This window comes from Trichechus manatus, unplaced genomic scaffold, assembly GCF_000243295.1.
Source record: "Trichechus manatus latirostris isolate Lorelei unplaced genomic scaffold, TriManLat1.0 scaffold00292, whole genome shotgun sequence".
NCBI classification, from domain to species: domain Eukaryota; kingdom Metazoa; phylum Chordata; class Mammalia; order Sirenia; family Trichechidae; genus Trichechus; species Trichechus manatus.
The window spans coordinates 1565312-1583803 of record NW_004444228.1 but is presented as its reverse complement, the minus strand read 5'-3'; the positions used below and the strand labels follow the sequence as shown (position 1 = coordinate 1583803).

General features: G+C 38.7%; 1 protein-coding gene across 1 annotated transcript in view; it reads left to right on the top strand.

The window, feature by feature from the left end:
* Positions 1–18492, top strand: part of BICD1 (BICD cargo adaptor 1) — a 75810-nt gene that overhangs the window by 23769 nt on the left and 33549 nt on the right. The window contains exons 3-4 of the mRNA XM_023725208.1: positions 7349–8440; positions 14841–14992. Coding sequence (XP_023580976.1) covers positions 7349–8440; positions 14841–14992 — 1244 coding nt within the window. The remainder of the gene's footprint in view (positions 1–7348; positions 8441–14840; positions 14993–18492) is intronic.

The window sequence follows — 18492 nt, the reverse complement described above, 5'->3', positions numbered from 1 at the left end:
GATGATATGATACTGTCCCTACTTGTGGATGCATGATACTATACATATGAAACTCTAAAGACTCCATGAGAAGACTACTGGATCTAACAGAAAGATTCAGCAGAGTAGCAGGATATAAGATAAACATACAAAAATGAGTTGGATTCCTGTATACTGATAAAGAGAACTATGAAAAGGAAATCAGGAAAATAATACCATTTGTAATAGCCCCTAAAAAAATAGTTAGCAATAAATCTAACCAGGGATGTAAAAGACCTTTACAAAGAAAACTACAAAACACTACTACAGGAAATCCAAAGAGATCTACATAAATGGAAAAACATACCATGCTTATGGACAGGTAGACTCAACATTGTCAAAATGACAATTCTATCCAAAGCAATTTACAAATACAATGCAATTCTGATCCAAATACCAACAACATTCTTTAAAGAGATGGAAAAACTAATCATTAACTTTATATGGAGAGGGAAGAAGTCCTGGTTATGTAAAGCACTATTGAAGAAGAAGAATAAAGTATAAGGACTAACACTACCTGACCTCAGAACCTACTATATAGCTACAGTAGTCAAAACAGCCTGCTACTGGTACAATGACTGATACATTGACCAATGGAACAGAATTGAGAACCCAGATGTGAATCCATCCACCTACCGTTACCTGATCTTTGACAAGGGACCAAAGTCCATCAAATGGGGAACAGTCTTTTTAACAAATGGTGCTGGCAAAACTGGATGTCCATCTGCAAAAAAATGAAACAAGACCCATACCTCACACGATATACAAAAACTAATTCAAAATGTATCAAAGACCTAAATATAAAGCCAAAAACTATAAAGTTCACAGAAGAAAAAATAGAATCAACACTAGAGGCCTAATACCCAGCATTAACAGGATGCAAACCATAACCAACAACACACAAACTCCAGAAGATAAGATAGATAACTGGGATCTTCTAAAAATCAAACAGTTAAGCTCATCAAAAGACTTCACCAAAAGAATAAAAAGAGAACTACAGACTGGGAAAAAATTTTTGGCCATTACAGGTCAGACAACGGTCTAATGTGTAAAATCTTGCAGAAAATCCAACACTTCTACAATGAAAATACAAATAATCCATTAAAAAATGGGCAAAGGAAATGAACAAACACTTCAGCAAAGAAGACATTCAAGTGGCCAACAGACACATGCGGAAATGCTCCCAATCACTAGCCATTAGAGAAATGCAAATCAAAACCACAATGAGATACCATCTCACCCCTGCGTTACTGGAATGAATCAAAAAAAAACTGAAAGTAACAAATGTTAGAGAGGCTGTGGGGAGATCAGAACTCTTACACACTGCTGGTGGGAATGCAAAATGATACAACCATTTTGGAAAACGATATGGTGCTTCCCTAGAAAGCTAGAAATAGAAATACCGTACGATCCAGCAATCCCACTCTGAGGAATATATCCTAGAGAAGTAAGAGCCATCACACGAGTAGACATATGCACATCCATGTTCATTGCAGCATTATTCACAATAGCAAAAAGATGGAAACAACCTAGATGCCCGTCGACAGATGAATGGATAAACTATGGTACATACACACAGTGGAGTACTGTGCAACAATAAAGAACAATAATCTGTAAAGCCTTTCCTGACATGGTGAAACTGGAGGACAGTATGCTGAGTGAAATATATCAATCACAAAAGGACAAATATTGTATGAGACCACTACTGTAAAATCTCCTATAAAGGGTATTACACACAAAAAGAAAAAATCTTTTATGGTTACAAGGGATGGGAGGGATGGGGCAATCGATAAGTGGTAGCTTTGGTGAAGGGTAAGACAGTACACAGTACTGGGGAAGCCAGCACAGCTTGTACAAGGAAACGTCATGGAAGCTCCATAGACACATCCACACTCCCTGAGGGACTGAATTCCTGGGCGGAGGGCTGTGGGGACCATGGTCTCGGGGAACATCTAGCTCAATTGGCATAACATAGTTTATAAAGAAAATGTTCTACATTCTACATTGGTGAGTAGTGTCTAGGGTCTTAAAAGCTTGTGAACAGCCATCTAAGATACCCCACTAGTCTCACATCTTCAAGAGCAAGGGAGAATGAAGAAAACAAGATACAAGGAAAAGATTAGTCCAAAGGAATAAGTGGCCACAACTACCACGGCCTCCACCAGACTGAGTCCAGTACAACTAGATGGTCCCTAGCTACCACCACTGACTGCTCTGACAGGGATCACAACAGAGGGTCCCAGACAGAGCTGGAGAAAAATATAGAACAAAATTCTGACTCATAAAAAAAGACCAGACTTACTGGCTTGACAGAGACTGGAGAAACCCTGAGAGAATGGCCCCGGACACCCTTTTAGCTCAGTAATGAAGTCACTCCCAAGGTTCACCCTTTAGCCAAAGATTAGACAACCCCATAAAACAAAACGAGACTAATGGGGCACAACAGCCCAGGGACAAGGACTAGAAGGCGGGAGGGGACAGGAAAGCCGATAATAGGGAACCCAAGGTCAAGAAGGGAGAGTGTTGACATGTCGTGGTGTTGTTAACCAATGTCATAAAACAATATGTGTACTGTTTAATGAGAAACTATTTGCTCTGTAAACCTTTATCTAAAGTACAGTAAAAAAAAAAAAAAAATTAAAAGATATCAAAAGATGCATTGCATTGGGCAAATCTGCTGCAAAAGATCTCTTTAAAGTGTTAAAAAGCAAAGACGTCACTTTAAGTACTAAGGTGTGCCCGACCCAAGCCATGATATTTTCAGTTGCCTCGTATGCATATGAAAGCTGGACAGTGAATAAGGAAGACTGACAAAGAATTGATGCCTTTGAATTATGGTGTTGGTGAAGAATATTGAGTATACCACGGACTGCCAGAAGAACAAACAAATCAGTCTTCGAAGAAGTACAGGCAGAATGCTCCTTGGAACCAAGGATGGTGAGATTATGTCGCAGTTACTTTGGACATGTTATCATGAAGGACCAGTCCCTGGAGAAGGACATCATGCTTGGTAGAGTAGAGGGTCAGTGAAAAAGAGGAAGACTGTCAATGAGATGGATTGACACAGTGGCTGCAACAAGGGGCTCACGCATAAGAATGATTGTGAGGATGGCACAGAACCAAGCAGTGCTTTGTTTGGTTGTACGTAGGGTCACTATGAGTCAGAACCGACTTGACGGCACCTAACAACAACAACATTCATTGAATACCATACAACAAAATAACCTGGTTTCTCACGTAAAATTATTGCCCAGTACTTTGAGTAAATAAACTCATTTTCAGGTATGGAGATACAATTCATTATAGCTAATGAAGACCCAGCCAAGAGGATTTGTATTCAGATACATCCTGACTCTGAAATCAATGAGTAACTTTTGCACATACAGGTACAAATTTGTGAAAACAGATGTTTTTGTACTGTAAAAGCATTGGTCGTGAGAACTGGGTCACAGCTAACAATGTGTTAACAGATATTACTACTATGCCTTGAGTTCTAAATTCACTAACTCCTTTACTCATCAAAATGTCTCTGTGAGGCAGACACTATTAAGCGCATTTTATAGATAAAGAAACTGAAGCGTGCACAGAATCACATAGCTAACTAAATGTTGGTGATAAGGCTTGACACCAGAATTCTCTGATGCCACAGCCTCAGTTCTTTACCTACCATACTATTTTTTGGAATATTTTGGTTTCTGCAGCCATAGCGCATAATAAAACTGAAATGAATGAGTTTGAAATATGGGTTATTTGTCAAGGCCATGAGATTATAAAGCTATTTTATTTAGAAGATATTGGTGGTCATTTATACAATGAATTCCTGTAGATGGTTTTATTTTATGAAGAGAGGTTTTGTGATCTTGTTTTAAAATGTCCACTGAAAGAAAGTGTTTTAAGTTCTGGAAGGAAAATACTAACATGAGTCCTTCCCAATATCCCAGATTTAGGGTGATATTTAAATCTATGACTGTTGCTTGAAACATATCTGAACACGCAATAGTCTACAATTCTGGGTGGGGAGCTGACTGGGTGACTTTGGACTGGTTACTTTTTTAGAACCAGCCAAATTTTTCTGGACTCTAAATGTTTTGCCTATTAAAAGAAAGGGAGAACAAAGAACTTTCCAGATCAAGTTTTATGAATATTACTTCTTATCTTCAGATGTAATTATGGCTTGAGATACAAAGAATTACTTGAGTGTGTCTTTAGGGAAATTTTTATGTTTTTTATATGAACATATTTAGCTTGAAATCTCTAAAGCCGACTGCTACTTCTTGGGCTGAGATGAATATATTAATACAGATTACCCAGAACTTGTCTTTCTAAAATATCTATGTCTCAAACACCACAGCAAACAGGGAAGGGATGAGTTAAACTAATTAACAAGGTGCTTCACATAGGCCATAGTGCATTGCTCAAAAATATATTGTAAATGGGATTACCTAAAGATCAGTATTATTTTCTCATGGATTTTTGTATTCCTGACATATATATGGCCAAACACTCTGCTATAAAATCAAAGCTACAATTTAAAAGCCTCTAGACAATAATTTTAAGTAACAAAACTATATTGTAAGTTCTAATATACTGATTATAGTATACAGGCTTTGCACCGTGGTGTGGAACTATAAAAATGACTGCTAACTGAGCTCATGCAAAATAATATTAATAATTAACAGGGAAAATTACAATTGTATTGTGACCTTTAAAGTCTTTTGTCAAAACATTCAAAACTCTCTTACTGTTAGTTATAAAAGTACAGGGAAATTTTTAAAATGGTAAAATTATTGATTTAGTACACTGTCGTTTATAACATTAGAAACATTGAGAATTAAAGTATTTGATTTCTTTGTAAAAAGCTTATCAAGTGTAGTTCAACTTGTCTTCATGTTGTATAACTTAGGATACTGGGTGAATATCTTTTCTAGGTGTTGTTGAATTATCATACTCAGAAATTTCTAAGTTTGGACCAGCTTCCAACATTTTATCCTTTGCATTTTCAAAATCTTGAAATAACTCTGAGAATATATTGAATGTGCTGGCGTCACTTCTTCTAGGACATCTTCCTCCTGTGTGTCCCAGCCATCGTCCTCATTCATGTCTGTAAGTGGAGTCCCTGGGTAGTGCAGATTATTGACATGCTTGGCTGCTAACAGAAAGATTGGAGGTTCAAGTCCACCCTGAGGCAACTCAAAATTAGCCATTAAAAACCCTGTGGAGCACAGTTCTGCTCTGACACACATGGGGTCGCTATGAGTTGCAATCCACTTGATGACAAGTGGTTTATATCTGTAAGTTGACCTTCACTGAGTTCCTTTGGCTGCATATCTGAGTCTCTCGAATGGCGCTGTGTCAGCATTCCCAACATTGGCTATTTCTTCTATAACTTTGATTTTATTTCACTTCCAGCATTATTACTCTTTGCTGCGTTTTCATCTTTTTTGGCTAATTTCCTTTTACAATTTCTCATTTTTGTGAAATGTCTTGTTGGTTTATCATTGGGAAACAATAAGACAGCACAACTATACACTTTGCTGCATGAACTGAATAACAGAAAACAGACTTTGAAAGAAGTCATGGGACTGGTCACTGATTGTGATGGTATTACATGGTGATCTGTGGACTGAAAAGCTAGCAGCAAAGTTTGTACTTTATGTTTTACTCACAGTTAATATACCTGGTAACTGAAATTTGAACCATATTTTGGGGAAACTGGTGTTTTAATTGGTGCCCCGGTGGCTCTTGGTTAAGCACTTGGCTGCTAACCGGAAGGTTGGCAGTGTGAACCCACCAGCCACTCCGAAGGAGAAAGATGTAGCCATCTGCTTCCATAAAGATTACAGCCTTGGAAACCTTATGAGGAAGATCTCCTCTGTCCTGTAGGGTCACTATGATTCAGAATCGACTTGACGGCAGTGGGTTTGGTTTGGGTGGGTTTGGTGTTTTAATTAAACTATGTTAACTGAAATTCATGCATATTGTAATCTTGCAAAGTGAGGACTGTCTATACATGATAATTATATGAAGGACATTAAGAACTACAAAGGATCATAAACCTCCTATTCTGTTATACATACACATACATATATATACATACATATATTCCAAAGTAATATGATGGTTAAAATAAATATTAATTAAACGTAATAACTTTATTTGCCTCCTAGGAATTTAGAAGTTTGGAGAGATTTAATGTATAATCTAGGAAAATTTGAAAGTTGAAGTCTTTAGATGTAAAGACTTTTAGATGTAAAGACATTCAACATCAATCCATTATCCTTAAAGCAAGTTTCATGATGGTTTATTAAAAATTAAATAAAGAAGAAGAAAGAAAAAGCAAGTACAGGAGGATATGAACAGCATGATAGCTTTTATGTAATGCTTTTAAACTGTAAACAATATAATTTGTTTATGGAAAAACATTTACATTATAAATATTTTACAGCTTCTAATTCATAATAGTGGTTACCCATATGGAATAAGAGAAAATGTTTTTTAAAATTCTCATATTATAATTCCTTATATACCTATGTTTAATGGGACAATATTTTATATAGAGGCCTGAATATTTGTCATTATATAATAATGTTTGCCACCTGTACAATAATAAAAGTGTCATGTTATTCAAATTAATTGATAATTTTAAAAATTCCTAGTTTGGACTGAAGGAATTGAAATGATTTATAAATTGTTCTTTTAACTTTAAAGCTCTAGATTCTGTGACTTCATATTGAAAATTATCAAAGTGAGTACATGTCTATTTTGGGGATTAAATGTTTATTGTTAGGGGAATGGTTAAGGTATTCGGCATTATTCATTAAGTTAAAGCCTTAGGTTTTAAACCTGATTTTGGGTTGTGTTCTGGGAGGAAGATGATGGTTCATAAGTACCTTAAGACTGTCACTTGTCCCACTTGAACTAAGGACCAGATGTCCTCTACAGTCCCCAAAATAAAACCAGTGCCAAATACTGTGCTTATCTCTTGAAGTCATTTTATGTTTTCCCAAGGTGCTAAAAGATAAAAGAAAGATTGTTGAATAACATTCAAGTTCCATGAGTTTGTATTTGTATGGTACATAAGAGTGTGAATAGGTAATGTATGCAGCCTAATTCTTTTAATATTATATATTTTTATATTGACTTACCAGAACCTGTAAAATAAGGTTACATTACTAAAGTCAATTGAATACACTCCAGTTTAATCTGAAATAATGGGAACTTTGGCTCTGCTGCAGTTGTTTAAAATGTAGACGTACCTGACAGTGAATGGATTAAGTTCACCATTGGCATTGCATTGACATCATTCATTGACTTTCTTTTGCCATTGCAGGTAGAGCGGGAAAAGGCTATTCTTCTGGCCAACCTCCAGGAGTCACAAACGCAGCTGGAACACACCAAGGGGGCACTGACAGAGCAGCACGAACGGGTGCACCGGCTAACAGAGCATGTCAATGCCATGAGGGGCCTGCAGAGCAGCAAAGAGCTCAAGGAGCTGGACGGGGAGAAGGGCCGGGACTCAGGGGAAGAGGCCCATGACTATGAGGTGGATATCAATGGTTTAGAGATCCTTGAGTGCAAGTACAGGGTGGCAGTAACTGAGGTGATCGATTTGAAAGCTGAAATTAAGGCCTTAAAGGAGAAATATAATAAATCTGTAGAAAACTATACTGACGAGAAGGCCAAGTATGAGAGTAAGATCCAGATGTATGATGAGCAGGTGACAAGCCTTGAGAAGACCACCAAAGAGAGTGGTGAGAAGATGGTCCACATGGAGAAGGAGTTGGAAAGGATAACCAGTATAGCCAACGAAAACCACAATACCCTTAATACAGCCCAGGATGAGTTAGTAACATTTAGTGAGGAGCTAGCTCAGCTTTACCACCACGTTTGTCTGTGTAATAATGAAACTCCCAACAGAGTTATGCTGGACTACTATAGGCAAAGCAGAGTCACCCGCAGTGGCAGTCTGAAAGGGCCTGATGATCCCAGGGGACTTTTGTCTCCACGGTTAGCCAGGCGGGGTGTGTCATCCCCGGTAGAAACAAGGACCTCATCTGAACCAGTTTCAAAAGAAAATGCAGAGGCCAGCAAAGAACCAAGTCCAACTAAGACTCCCACAATCTCTCCTGTTATTACTGCCCCACCGTCATCTCCAGTACTGGATACAAGTGACATCCGTAAAGAGCCAATGAATATCTACAACCTTAATGCCATAATCCGGGACCAAATCAAGCATCTGCAGAAAGCTGTAGACCGGTCCTTGCAACTGTCTCGCCAAAGAGCAGCAGCACGGGAGCTGGCACCCATGATCGATAAAGACAAGGAAGGCTTAATGGAAGAGCTCCTCAAGCTGAAGTCCCTGCTGAGCACAAAACGAGAGCAGATTGCCACGTTGAGGGCAGTGTTGAAAGCCAACAAACAGGTAATCTCACTCAGTTGACAAAGAATGCTAGTCAAAGCTCTCTTAGCTAATTTATTCCTTGATTTTGTTGAGTACCCACTGTCAACAGAATGAGAGTCAGATTCCTGGTCAGTGGAGGAATAAAACAAACTACATTCACAATGCTAGTCAAAACTTAACTTATTTTTAAGTGAGTGAATGGATGAAATAGTAGCTATGCCCAGCTAGGTGGAGGTTGTTGCTGGGTGCCATCGACTTGGTTCTGACTCATAGTGACCCCATGTGTGCAGAATAGAACTGCCCCATAGGGTTTTCTAGGCTGTAATCTTTACAGAAGCAGATGGCCAGGTCTTTCTCCTATGGAGCCACCGGGGGGGTTCAAACCACCAACCTTTTAGTTAGCAGCCAAGCTCTTAACTGTTGTGCCACCAGGGCTTCTTCGGTGGAGGTGGAGGTAAGGAAGTTAAAGTAGGAACAGAAGAAAAGATCCAGTTGCAGATGCAGAGAGGAAGTTCGGGTGGTGCTTAGATGGAGCCTGGCAGTCAGTGAGTGTGGGTACAACAGATGGAGAGGTGGCAGGCCAGGCTGGTGTGCAGCGTACATCAAGGAGATGCAGCAAGAAAGACAAACACTGGCCAGCAGCTGGAGCAACAGAGGGGAGTCATAGTATAGGCAAGATGAGGGAGGTCTGTCAGCCAGTAAATAGATCCCAGCTTTGGAGTTGGGGGTTCAAATTCAAGACTCACTTTTTAGAAGTGCTAACAAGATAGCAGATGTCCTTCATCCCAGACTTAGAGAAACAAAGTACTAGATGAGTGATTGAGTCAGAGACTCAGGTATGAAAAACGAGACCGCTGTATGAGAAACTGAGTGACATACTTGAAAACAGATCGTTACCACCAAACCAAATCATTCGGGGGCGTGTTAGCAGTATAAGAAATTGAGAGAGAGAGCACGTGCAAGCAAACGTGACCTCTACTAGTGACCACATATCTGAAATTAAGACTTACTTAAAAAACCAAAACTTAGGGTGTTAATTCACCTGGGTCATAGCTTAAGCAGTAGGAAATTTTTTTTTTCAAACCATAGAACTTGTCCTTCTGGAATAAGTAGGAATTGTACAACATGAATTCCTGGACCTCATTGATAACTGAATTTGTCTTCCACCTTGGGTGAGAGTGCTGTGGAATATAGGCAGAAAAATATTTTTAACCTCTGTTTAGTTTATCTGAAAAGATAGTCTTGAAAGACACATATTTAAGAAGGGTGTTGAATAAATGTTGGTGGTAAAGAGAAACAACAAAGCATCAAACGCCTCCTTGCAAGTACAAGCGGTGCCAGTGACTAGTAGAGGATCATGGTGCTCACTCTCTGGAGAGGGAGCGTTAATCTCAGATTCAAAGTTCCTTCTCCTTGTCTGGGGGTTACCATCTACAATGCAGTTTTCTAGTGCCTTTAGTTTTCAAAGTCCATTGATATAAAAGTGGAGGTCTATGCCAGAAGCAATACTGTTCACTCTAGAAACATGTTTTGTATAAATCTAAGGGCAAAATTAGACCTTATTTTGTGCCACTACTTCAGAGAAAGAGAAAAGATTAGGATAAATTAAGAACTTGTGAGAAATCTGACTCCAGTTTGATGTTAGAATGAAGAAATTTGTTACCATAAGCTCCACTATAATCCAAAGACCCAAAGATTCAATGTGGTCATAAATAACCAATACCATATCAGATGAGGCCCACACAAATTTTATCAAGGACGTAATATCCTGGGGCATCCTTGGAAAAGCCATACAGATAAGGCCTCTGATGTCTTCCTGAAAGCTGAATATTAACCAACCTCAGTCGGGAATCCTAGATCCGTAAACATGCCGAGGTGCTTAACTGACATAGGTATAGATAAGCATAGTTGATCAGCCAAAAGAGAATAACTCAGGAACAAGCATTCATTGATTACATAGTTACAAAAGCCACTAAGTAGGGTCATCATGAGTCAGAATCGACTTGATGGCAGCTAACAACAATCTAGTAGGACGAGTCCCTAGGTAGCATAAACGGGTAAGTGCTCGGCCACTAACAAAAAGGTTGGCAGTTTGAATCTACTCAGGTGCTTCAGAAGAAAGTCCTGGTGATCTACTTCTGAAAGGTCACAGCCTTTGAAAACCCTATGGAGCTCATTTCTACTTTGAAACACATGGGGTTGCTGTGAGCCAGGATCAACTCAATGGTTTCATTTTTGTTTAGTAGGAATTCAGCACATGCCTGTAACTATTTAGAGGATAGAACGTAACAAGCACTAGTGTATAAACAATCCCGTAGGAACGCAGAGTAGACCAAAGCATTTCTGGCTAAATTCTTATTTTCACAGTGGTTTATGATACCATTTGCAGTGCAGTAGAGTCACATCCCTAATGTGCTCAGTAATTAAAGGAAAATGTATTTCTAGTCATGCATTTGGTATGCATTTTAATGGTGTTGGGCCTGTCACTGTAATGCTTATATACCGTAAATAGCTTCAAGTATCCACAAATGGCATCCATTATATTTACACATTCTAAAATGTTCATTCTTAAAGCTAAGGTGAGAATTTTGTGGTATACAGAAAAAAAAAGGGAATCTTCCTATTTTAAAATTGGCATTTTATATTCTCTATAAATCTTTTAATATACTTTAGGATTATTTTTATAGACTTCTGATGCAAGAAGTAAAGGTTTATGAAGCACCAACTATGTACTGAACCATGCTAGATGCTGGAGATTCAGAAAAGATGCTCACAGGTTAGTGAGGTGTCAGAACATAAACAGACGATTTCAGTTCAGTGTTATGCATGCTGTAATCCAAGTTATGGGAACATAGCAGAGAAATCAATTAATGCCTCCTAGACCAGTGCCACCAAGTCAGTTCCAACTCATGGCGATCCCATGTGTGTCAGAGTAGAACTGTTCTCCCTAGGGTTATGAATGGCTGATTTTTCAGAAGTAGATTGCCAGGACTTTCTTCTGAGGTGCCTCTCAGTGAACTTGAACCTCCAACCCTTTGTTTAGCAGCTGTGTGCATTAACTTTTATATCGCCTAGGGATTCCTATCTTCTAGAGGAATCGGAAAGGACTTCACAAAAGCAGTTTTAATTGAGTTGGTTCTTAAAGGATGAAGGTTGTTTTCCAAAAGAGGAAGAAATAATTCCAGGCAGAGGAAACAATAGGTAGAGAGGCACAGAGGTGAGAAATAGGATGATATATTCAAGGAATGGTTGTGAAAATCTCTGTAGTTGGAAAAAAGATTCTTTATTTACAAAGTCAGTTTTGAGAGTACACGGGGAATATGGCCAGTGTAGACGTTAGCAAATCTACTAATGGGTTATAAGTATTGTCTTAGTGAAAATACTAGATTGTCACTCTGCTAGAAATAATAACAAAGAATTTTATTCAAGGAAAACAAATAAGGTCATTTCATGAAATGGAGACTCACATGGGCCCTCAAACAAGAGGCAGCACGCGTTCTGGCTTTCAGGGTGGGCAGTGAGGTATTTATCAGGCAGAGCAAAGGCGAACTGGTTTCACATCAAGGGAGAGCAGGCGAAGGGAGGAAAAATTTATGAGAGGTTGGCAAACTACAAACTTTCCTAACATCAATCTATTTCCTCAGTGCAAGTTGACTAAAGCAATATTTTCAAAGCAAACCGTGTAGACATTACTGATGTGGGAGGTTTTGTGACTGATTGTAGACTGGCCAGTTCAACCCTAGTTGGAGGCCTTGAAATGTAAAAGTTGACCATTTGGTTAGGAAGGGGATTAAATCAGCTCTAATTGGAAACATTTTGAAATGTAAACGTTGCCCATCTGGCTAGGAGGGAGTGAGTTAGGGCCTTCTAGGCATTCACTGGATGAACTGCCTGAGAGCAGTTAAGATAACAAGATTATTTACGTAAGTTCAGGCCAGGGTCTCTACACCCTTTGTGTCACAAGCAATTGAAATTTTCATAGGAAGCCGACTTGTCTTTTGTAGAAGACAGAGGCAAGCTTCAAACCTAGTTGCAGCTTAATTTAAAACAGAATTTCAGTTTAGGTCTGAAATTAACCAATTCAGTCCTGCCAAGCAGCCCCAGTTTTAAAGTTCGCTTATTCAGTGTTTAAAATTCCTTAACCTCTGATAAAGCTTAGCACAGCCTGTGGACAAACAAAACTACAAACAAAGCTGAATCCTTTTGGGCATTTCTCACGAACAGTAGAATGAATTTGTACTTCTCCTTCAGATCTTGTGCCTCTGTCATTCTCCATGTAGCTCTGTGTGCTTACAAACTTGTTACATATTTACTTTCACAGCTTAAACTTCATTATCTGTTCTAATTTATGGATATGTGTCTAAACTTCTTAAAAACTAAACATCTGTTGTTTTTCTGCAGGTCCATTTCTGTATTATGGATAATTCCCTGAATCTATAATATTTCTAAAATGTCACTACAGAACATACTAAAATATTTTATGAGTAACTTCTCATTTTAATCTGAACTTAAATGTAATCTAAACTAATAAGAAACTTCTTTGAATTCAAAAAATTAATAAACTATCCCACCCCAACATTGTTTTTAATTAAAAAACTATCTCTACAGAAGTTAGTGCTTTGCATAAGAACGTTGAAGCTATCTATTTCAAGCATAAAAAAACCAAAAAACCATATTTGCTGTCGAGTCGATTCTGACTCATAGCGATAGGACACAATAGAACTGCCCCATATGGTTTCTAAGGAGCCTCTGGTAGATTCTGACTGTAGAGCTTTTGGTTAGGAGCCATAGCTCTTAACCACTGCACCACCACAAAGGAAATGTAAAAAACCAGAGCAGTCTTCCTGGAAAATTCCATTAGTAATTGATTTCTTTTTATCAATAGTGGACTTTTTCTTTAATATTGGATATATTTACACAGCTGTCTTATACTTTTGGTTAAGAATAGTTAAGAACTCGGCCCCTAACCAAAAGGTAATCAGTTTGAGTCCACCAGCTGCTCCTTGGAAACCTAAATCAATTTCACCAAATCAGGCAGTTCTACTCTGTCCTATAGGGTCGCTATTAGTTGGAATTGACTGGATAGTAGTAGGGTTTTTGTTTCTTTTTTTTTTTTTTAATCCTATAGTTTATAGTTTATAAAAATGGTATGTTTGTAGTTTGGCTTCATTATGCATACAATGTGCTATACAGCAAATGGGCACACTCTAAATAGTTGCTGATTTCATGTATTAATTCATTCAACTTTTTTTACTTCCTTTATGTACCAGGCTAGGTTTGATGTTTTGTTTTTTGTATTTTAATCATCAAGCAACACATTTGTTGGGATTGATGCAGAGACATAGCCTTTTTTTTTTTTAAAGAGAAAAATTACAAGGTATTCAATTTACAATTTTTAGATAATCCTTCTACATTTGAGACATCAAGGTGTAAAACATCAGGCCAGGCTAGTTAGTTCTTGATCTGAAGCAATATCAATTTCAAGAATTTCCGACCTGCCCAATCTTAAATTCATACAAACATTTTAACTCATTCAACATTTTGGATTCTCAGCTTTTATGGAGATTGTGAAGAAGTAAATTTGACTTTAATTCATTGTTTTGAAGAAGTTGTATGCAAAGACTAAGAAAATCATTGATTCATTATGGATTTTTTTCCTTAAAAATATAATAATATAGAAGTATAGTTTGCCATATACTCCTGTTATAAGTTGTAATGGTCTATATTTTTATTCTTTTATGTTTCTAGTCCACAGAGCATAGGTGGCACAAGAGTATCTGAGTTTATGGTGGTGGGCAAGGGCTCGGTGAGGAAAGAGTAGGCAGTAACTACTTAAAGGGTACATGGTTTTCTTTGGGGGTGATGAAAATGTTTTGGAATTACATAGATGTGGCAGTTTCCCAATATTATGAACATACTAAATGCCCCGAATTGATTGCTTTAAAATGGTTAATTTTATGTTATGGGAAATTTACTGAACTAAAAAAAAAAAAAAGGAATATTTGAGTTCTAACGTATCTCATTTGGAAGCTGTGCTTCTTCACTAACTTCTCCTTGATAAAATTCTTCTTGTATGAAGTTAAGAGCCCTTTCATTTTGGCTGCCTCCATATCTGAAAATCCCACACCCTCATAAATCTGTTTTAAATACTGAACTGCCGTCATTCCCTTAGCCCCTAATACTGACTCTGCTCACAGCTGGTTTCTAGGGCAATTTAACAACATTATGGATTTGTAATGCAGTTAGACATTCCAGAAAAACTGCCCTGTGTCCGAAGTATGTATATACATTTATATAAAATTTAACCAAATCAACTTCACTTTCCGTTTATGAAAGAAAATAATAAGCCCACCATGAAGAGATCTGTATATAAAATCCTGATAGGAAAATTGTATAAGCATTATGATTTTTTCTGCTTCAGACGGCTGAGGTGGCACTAGCTAATCTCAAGAACAAATATGAAAACGAAAAAGCAATGGTGACCGAAACTATGACAAAACTTAGAAATGAATTGAAGGCTTTGAAAGAAGATGCAGCAACTTTCTCATCCCTGAGAGCAATGTTTGCAACAAGGTAACAGTTTTTTCTTGCTAACATTGAATGTTGTGTGGGGAAAAGACTTCGAAATTCTTTGTGTATTTTGAGTGACTTGGTGTGCTCTCTAGAAGGGTAAGGTATGAAGGAAATACATGAGATTCCACTGTAACAAGCTGAAGATAAAACCTTTTGTGCTGTTACTCCAGAGCCCTCTACTGGACACACTGGATCAAGCAGTGCATTTACATGGAAATATTTTGAAATTAGGAAAAAGACTTTATGTGCCCTAAGGAATTGGAACAACAACAACAAAAAAAGCCTTCAATAAGGAAAAAAGAAAACACTTCCTAACATAGCTGAATATTATATTATCATCACCGAAACTTGTTATAATTTCTAAAATGTAATTACATATATCACCAAAATTTTCACATTGTCCAGCCAATTAATTAAATACTAGTTACTACTCCCCACACTAGTTTCATCATGAAGCACCACTATATTTTGTTTTTAAACCTGAAGTTATTGTTAAGAATTTATTACTTTGAAGGTAGAAAAGTCTGAGATTTTCAATATAGTATTGACATCTCTTTTTTTTCCTGTCACATTTCAGTGCCTCCCCTCAAATATTTTGTATCATGCAAATCTGGATGCAAAACTTACAAAGCATAGCTATGACTTTACTTGCAGGTGCAATGAATAATTCACATGTAGCTGGTGAAAATATTTTTTTTAAAAATCCTTGGCTTTATAGGGGTCTCTAGAATCTGTCCAGCTTTCTTTATTAGGAGAGAAAGGGCTCAAACTCATGCTTTGTGATTGAATGTCCTAGAGATTCCGAAGAGGCTGCATGCCCAGATGACCACAGGAGTGTGGAGGGATTGAAAGAAGCTGCTTTCTGGGTCTCAGAGAAGAGTTTGGGGAATAAAATGTTACAACTCCGGCCATTATGGGGGCAGGATGAAGAATGGGAATGAGGAACAATGTCCCCCTATTTGATGAAAGAAATCAGTTGGTGTGACATGTAGAATCAAGAAAATAAATTTTCTCTTTGAGAATAAAATTCTAAAAAATATAAACGGATATTTAAAGCCTTAATCTGGTTTATATAAGAATTATTACCCTCTAAATAGTGCATTTTCAAAGACATTTGTTTTTTCAGGTACAGTAACTGCCTTACTTTATAGTATTTAAAATATACTGTTACCGGACCAAATAAGATGAATTCAGGCTCTTGAAATTCACATTGTATTTATTTTACAGCGCCCTGCTTTTTCTTATGACATACATATTGCCCCTGTGCCCCTTCTTGACAGTCAAGGTTAAAAAAAAATAGGGACCCACCTAGGTCTTAAAATGTTTCACTACAGAGCCTGTCTTTTTCTTTACGATGTTTTTTTTCCCCTTTAAAATGCCCCAAGGCTGGTGCTGATTTCAAAGTTTGCACTTAAGAATTCCATATAGTCAAGAGCCATCTGCTGGCGAATGAAGAGTACAGTCGTACCTCGCCGTCCACAGGGGATTGGTTCCAGGACTCCCTTGAATACCAAAATCCGCGGATGCACAAGTTCCTTTTATAAAATGGCCACGGCCCAAGAACCCATCCCGCCCCAGTGCCCACACCTGCACCAAGGCCCTGCCTCGGTGGCACACTCCCTCCTGCCTGCGGAGAGCGGCCTAGCCGAGGCGCCCCCGAAAAAGGAAGACTAAGAGGTGAAGTTCTGAGGACTGTAGGGAGCTGGATCCCGGCAGGCTGCCGCTGAATGGATGCACGCTGCGGAGGCCGTGGCTCCAGCTGAGCTCAGGACCCCGGGACCTCGGGAAACCGAAACCGGGCATAAGGAGGGGGTGGGGGTCTGCTTGTATTTTCGGTCCATGGTTAGTTGAATCCGCGAATGCGAAACCCATGGATACGGAGGGCCGACTGTACCTGTTATTAATATCTTTTTAAAAAAAAAACCATTGCTGCGGAGTCATTCCGATTCATAGCGACCCTATAGGACATAGTAGAACTGCCCAAGAGGGTTTCCAAGGAGAAGCTGGTGGATTTGAACTGCTGACCTTTTGATTTGCAGCCATAGCTCTTAACCACTGGGCCACTATGGCTCCCTCAACATCTTACTGGGTAAATAAACTCAAAGAGAAAAATTCAGGATGAGCTTTTCTCCCACCCTACTTCTTCCTTCCGGATATGTATGTGCTCAGGTTTTATGTTTGGTGGGGAAAAGATCTCTGACCTTGTCTGCCTGCTGCAGCATAAGTATCAAACAGAAATAAAGATGTTCCTGACATTCTTTTATATCCAAGTCCCGTTCAAAGCTTGGTTTTTTGTTTTTTGTTTTTTTTTTTTTTTTGACAAGTCGTTGCCTTATCATCTGGATGAGAAATTAAATGAATAATTTCTTGTATAAGGATCAGCACAAAGCTGGTTCCCATGAGGCAGAGGTTAAAGATGTCCCAAATACCTAACTTTTCTAAGCTGCTGTACCACTCCATCATCTCTAATATCAACTACTCCCTCTCCCCTCAGTACTCTCCCTCCTGTCTTTGGGTTCCCTAATTCACTGCAACATCTCACAGAACTCATGAACCATATAAAGGAAATAGCTCATGAGGTTGTGGAGTCTGGCCAGTCCCAAATTCGTGGGTTAGGCATAGACTTCTCACTGGCCCTCAGTCTCTACTGAAAGGCACTCAGCTTTCTCTGTGGGCAAGGGAGCCCACTGCGCCATCTCCTGCGGGTCTCTGCTGCGGCTCTCCCCTTTGGTGGTGGTGATGGGCTCTCCTTTCTGCTCTGGAGTTGGCTCTCTGACCACAATTACCCTATCATACAGTCACTTGGATGGGAGTTACAAGACCACGACTAGGAAAAAAACCAAACCCGTTGCCGTAAAGTTGATTCCAACTCATGGCTAGAAAGGCCACACACAAGAGTAATTAATCCACTGCAGAAATCATTGAAAATGTTCAGGTTTCTAAATCAGGCCAGTCTGCCATGTTGAAAACAATGACAGCTGCAATCTGCACCATATTAAAATAAAACCTACAGCTATAGATAAGGAGGGAATGTTTTCTCTATAAACATTATTCTTTTGGATGCCGCCAAACTGAACCAGTTGCCGTTGAGTCGATTCTGACTCATGGTGACCCCACGTTTTACAGAGTAGAACTGCTGCATAGAATTTTCTTGGCTGTAATCTTTACTGATTGTAGATTGCCAGGCTTTTCTTCCCCTGCACCTCTGGGTGGGTTCAAACAGCCAACCTTTAGGTTAGTAGTCCAGGGCAAACCATTTGTGCCACCCAAGGATCTCTTTTCGATATCACAGATATAGCCTATAAGAAACTTGTCATATTCCTCCAAAAAATACCATGTTATACAGCAGAAAGAGCCTCTCTACAACACGCTTAAGGTGCTGTGGAGACTTGACTTTGCTATTGATTCTTCTGTCACCACAGAACAGCCCCCACAATAATTCTGCCCCTGGACTTCAAGATATCACCTATTAAAATACCCCATATGTACTCCATTGTATG